The sequence below is a fragment of the Cryptococcus neoformans genome, chromosome 1 (assembly GCF_000149385.1).
Source record: "Cryptococcus neoformans var. neoformans B-3501A chromosome 1, whole genome shotgun sequence".
Lineage (NCBI taxonomy): Eukaryota > Fungi > Basidiomycota > Tremellomycetes > Tremellales > Cryptococcaceae > Cryptococcus > Cryptococcus deneoformans.
The window spans coordinates 552,501-557,500 of NC_009177.1; the positions used below are offsets into that span (position 1 = coordinate 552,501).

The window sequence follows — 5,000 nt, forward strand, 5'->3', positions numbered from 1 at the left end:
CCTCAAAGTCCTTCATCTTCAACCCTTCAGTCCAGCCACGCTTATGCAGATTCAGTAACATTCCCTGCTCAGCTTCTGTCTTTTTGTAATCAATTGCCAAGCCTAATGAAGGGTCAGATATATACTACAAATTCTGATAGCGTGATGCTCACTATAATAATGCCTGTTAAGACCGTGAATCAACGCTTGGATGCTGGGCTTGTTTAAGTGGCCAATGTTGCTAGTCGTTTGTCGTGATTCCTGTCCGGTAGCAAGCGCAGCAGGGTTGATCGATCGGAAGGCATCAATGACGACTTTTCCTCGTACGGATTGAATAGGGTCGATAACGACAGCCACTGCTCGAGGATGAAGCTGCTCGAATGACTAAGAAGCATATCGATCAGCGCACGCAGATCATTCCGAAGCTTAATAAGCCTTACTTGCTGAGTGTTGACATCAACGCTCGACAACCAACAGCCGAAACCTGGATGAGAATGATACCAGCCGACAACCATTTCAGGCCTGCGTCGTGATAATCTTTTAGTATTGAAATCTGCCGACAGTAAGACACGAATACACGTACCGCCCGGTCTGTTTCAGCATGTCCAGCATTTTGGTTTGGAAGACATGGTCCACGGACTCGACAGTCACGGTGGTACCACTCTGAGGCATGGCGAAAACATCGACACATGAGATCTGCCAACCCGTAAGCTTAGACTTGAGAAACGGGAAAAATGAACCCACCGTATAATCATCCACAAATTCGCCTAGCATCAGACCCATAACCTCCATTGGAACGCCCGCCCGACCATGTTTGAGCATCTGTTAGTCAGAGACAATACCATTAGCGACACTCCACGGGCACTTGCACTTTTTATGCCCACCTTCAACAACGCCAGAGCAGAAATATGCACTGTTTCGCCACTATAGTACATCGTAATATCAGCATGATGCATACTATAGTCAGCTAAAAAACTCACTTGTCTGCTACTACAGTCTGACCGCCAGCTGCGCCGCCCATGCCCATACCTCGTCCTCCTTGAAGTAGCCTTTGTAGTCCTTCCATCTAGTATATGATTTTGTAGCTGTGTGGTGTCCCAAGTTGGTTGAGATGGAGATACGCTAATAATGTTTCGAGAAGATATCAATGTCTGTGATTGTGTAGCAGACAAAGTGTACAACAAAGCATTGAAATGACGACGAGAAGGCAAATCCTTGACACTTGCGAGTGTGCGACACGCGAGCGTCACCTTCTATTTCACACTTCTGCCTATAATTGTCCACGTTATCAAACCTCAGGTGCCATGCATTTCAACAACAAGCCTCGGTAGTTTAGTGGTTATAATTTTTCACTTGTAGTGTTTCTACATGATGAAAGGGTCCTGTGTTCGACTCACAGCCGTGGCATCATTTTTTTGCTTTTTGTTCCCCCAATAAAATTATAGGTTTTAGGCGGTTCCATGCTTTCTAAATACTTCCACTAGCTTCTTTCGTCGATGCTGGCTCATTTTACTCCGTTATATCCTTACATCAATCGGTTGAGTCCTTTGTATACATGAAAGCACCTCACATGCATAGAAAAGTATCCAGTCGAAGTGCGTAGGAATAATCCTAAAAACATGGCTAGAGAAGATGATGATGCACGACGTTCGTTGTGCAGAACCGGCACCCCTTTCTGGATATTAACGTACATAATAAACCTATTTACACGAAACGCGGAAAGCCATAATATGGACATCATTTAGGGCTACAATTGTACTCTTGGACTGCAATTGTAATCTTCACAGGCCCCATCATAGAGTGAGAACTTGGATTTATTTTCCTTTTCTCCAGAGTCTCTCCCTGAGCGCGTCCTCGGTGTGACGATACCGACGTACACATACGTTACACTTCACTTGTCTGCATTGTATCAACTCCATTTCGACTTGATCCAGTCATATTTCACAAGCACTCTACTTGCACATATTCAGCATCTAAAGCTACAAGCGTATACTTCCCTCAGTTGGACGTTCCAAGTCATTAATCCAACCTCCAGCTACCTTTCAACATATTCCCCACGACTTCTTTCGCATTGCTTTGTCAGGATGCCATACTTCAACGATCTCATGCCGACTCCTCGGGAAATGGAGGTAATAAAAGCAAGGAAGCGAGAGTGTCCCCCCGAGTTCAATGATCGCAGGTTTAGCATTACGACCAATGATAGATACGGGAACACCAAAACGTATGTTGGAAACGAAGCCTCCAAGCTACTCTACTACGGAAAGCTAGAGGCAAAGCGGCTCCGAAAACAACGGCGACGGGAGGAACGACTTAAGAAGCAAAAGAGGCGGAGTCTCATTCTGGTGACGCGGGATTTTATGATGATGGTGGTATTAATAACACTACGAGTGTTGACCCCGAATGGATCGATATTGAGGGCGGAGAAGAGAGCGATGGTGAAGAAGACGAAGGGGGCAGATCGTCTGACCCTGTAGTAGAAGTTTGTCAGAATTCAATCTCGGAAAATGTTGCTGCGTTACTCAGGAGGATCAACATGAAGCGCAAGAAGAATCCCTACAGGCAAGAAATGCTCGATTTAATGACTGCTTGGAGAAAGGTACTTCCCGAAGCCTTCATCACATATACTAGGTTTGGACGTGGAAGCCGCAATTTTCAAACCCCTCTTCGTGGGGATAAAGCATTAGACCTTAACGAGCCTTGTGCCTGCACCAAGAAATCGCGCATTGTGACCTTGATTTCTTTGGAGGAACGTGAGTACTGTTAGTCGGACAATCTATCAAAACATTCTAACCAGCTTCTCAAGAATGGCAAGAAGATGTGCAATTTTGCCCCTGTAGCTCTGAACCTATTCGTCTCATCGAAAGAGGTTTTATGCCAGTTACGATGGCTTTTCCGGAGACTGCGATTTCGTTCCGATTGCTGAGTTTTTTCCATTCTATATGGCAACATGTGCCTATTGCAGTCCAAGGATTTGCGGATGGTTTGTTTGCCTGGCAATCTCAACTAAGTGGAGTCGTCAGAGCAAAGGGATCTCATAAGGTAAGCACTTGCCTCCTTTCATAAATCTTTTATTTATCCAATACCTGTGCTAATGGGGCCATACAGGCTCGCAACGGAGGGCCTCTTATACGCCAAGCCATGCAGTTCTATCGCGAACTACTTCTTCGCGAAAGAAAAGTCATTGATAAAGCTGTAAACAGATCTCTGCGAGACATTGTTGCTGGGCAGTGCCCATGTTGTTTTGGACCGCGGAAGGAGCAGGACCTGCCAGCTGGTACTGCGGATTTTGTCATCGCTTGCGACGGCAATTTCGAACACTCTCGTCCAATAGCTGCAGCACAGAACGATTTTCCAAAGAATCACCCAGACTTATTTTTAAAAACTAATCAGCTCGATAAAGCTCGTTTAGCGGTCTTAGCAAACGGTGGAAACAGCACCAAAGTAAAATTTGACGACAGTGTAAGTACCTATAATGTCTCTTTCACAAGGATAGCTTGTTGCTGATGGATTTATGGTCCCCAGGCCTGTTCGGACCATTGGAAGGCCAAGGACGGTGGTGTCTCTGATAATGCCTTCAAAGACAAGGTTGACACTGGCCTTTTTGGAATGGTTTGTCGCCATGAGATAGGACTCAAACTAATCAACCTTGTCAAAACTGGGGAGAAGTGAATACTACATCAGTCATGTTGGACTGATTGTTTTGTTTAGACTATGTACTGACCAGAGAGACTTAGGTTATATAATCCATTGGCTCTGGTTCTATGGATTTTGCAAGATGTTGACAAGGAGGGACGACTGGCCTTGCTGTATGACATCGGCTGCAACTTCGATGCTCATATAAAAAAGGTGGACATGAAATAGAAAATCTTTTGAGTCTTACTGATATGCAATTCAGCGCAATCTATTGGTGGAAGGACGAGATCAGAATCGACTACTCATCGGCGTCTCGGTTTTCCACGCTTATGCTCATAACTGGCTATGTCAGATGAGGTACAACCCCCGTCTGATCGCTGGCTTTGGTTTCAGTGATGGTGAAAACTCGGAGAGGTTCTGGTCAAAACTTTCGCCACTTGTCAGGCTTAATAGGACTGCGAGCTCTTCTCTTCGGCTCTTGAACATCAATTTCTTGGTTGAGCATATCAAAGCCGAGCGTAAACGGGGGTAAGTTGCCTGAGTATATATGCAATTTGAGTAACACGTACCTTGAACCTGCAGATGTGGAAGAAATGAAGCAATTGTGTCGGGTTCATGCGGCTTTCATAACTTTACGACAGCAATTCCGAAAATACAAAGCTGTTACAGAGAAGTTTGAGCAAACCCGCAAGGGGAGGAAACCGAAGCTTGGTAATGAGGGTCTTCCCCTTTATCTGGACGATCGCAGGCTGATATTATCTCGCTCGAAGGGACCAAAAATACACAAAGATACTCTAAGCAATTGCGCTCTCCTGCTCTTGCCGCGGCGATCAAAAAGTACGACTTGGCTGTTAAAAACTACGCCGACACGTTTAATCCGAAAAATGTTCCCGAGTTCGCAGTCTCTGTGGAAGCGTTGCAAGCCAAAGACGACGAAGACATATTTTGGGATGATATGGTCTTTGACATTAAAGAGGCAGATTGGAGTCGGAACCAAGATTGCCGTCAAGGTGAGGGCTTCTGTGTTCGATGGCTCTCACAAATTTGCTAACGGATGGTAGGTATCAAATTTATGCTCATGCGGGATCGGGCAGTGGAGGAAAAAGCCCGTCTACAAGCAGAAACTGCGAGACTTATACGCTGGTGCCACGATCGGCACAACATCATTGAGGAGTGTATAAGTAAAATTAAGAGCAAGATGACCGTACCTTCTTCGTCTAATTCCACTGGTGAGTAAACGATGCCGATTTATATAACGGCGGCACTGTCTCAGTTCTTAATGTTGCTGTGGGCCCTACAGCTGATTGCAACGACGTCAACCTTTTTCTTTTGGAAGAGACAAAAGAGCGACATGCGGCCTTGGAAGAACAGTGGATAGGAGATGGCTT

At 45.4% G+C, this 5,000-nt stretch overlaps 1 protein-coding gene and 1 non-coding gene across 2 annotated transcripts in view; one reads left to right on the forward strand and one right to left on the reverse strand.

Moving 5' to 3' along the window:
- The window catches only part of CNBA2000 (hypothetical protein), a gene marked incomplete at both ends in the record, with an annotated part of 1,322 nt that extends 277 nt beyond the window's left edge, over positions 1-1,045 (reverse strand). The window contains 7 exons of the mRNA XM_773107.1: positions 1-102; positions 153-363; positions 420-501; positions 563-675; positions 724-801; positions 864-903; positions 960-1,045. The exon at positions 1-102 is cut by the window's left edge and continues 32 nt beyond it. Coding sequence (XP_778200.1) covers positions 1-102; positions 153-363; positions 420-501; positions 563-675; positions 724-801; positions 864-903; positions 960-1,045 — 712 coding nt within the window. The remainder of the gene's footprint in view (positions 103-152; positions 364-419; positions 502-562; positions 676-723; positions 802-863; positions 904-959) is intronic.
- Positions 1,046-1,300: 255 nt separating this feature from the next.
- Positions 1,301-1,386, forward strand: CNBAt010. Its single transcript is given in 2 exon segments — positions 1,301-1,338; positions 1,350-1,386. It is a non-coding gene; the product is annotated as a tRNA-Thr (tRNA).
- The last annotated feature ends 3,614 nt before the right edge of the window (positions 1,387-5,000 follow it).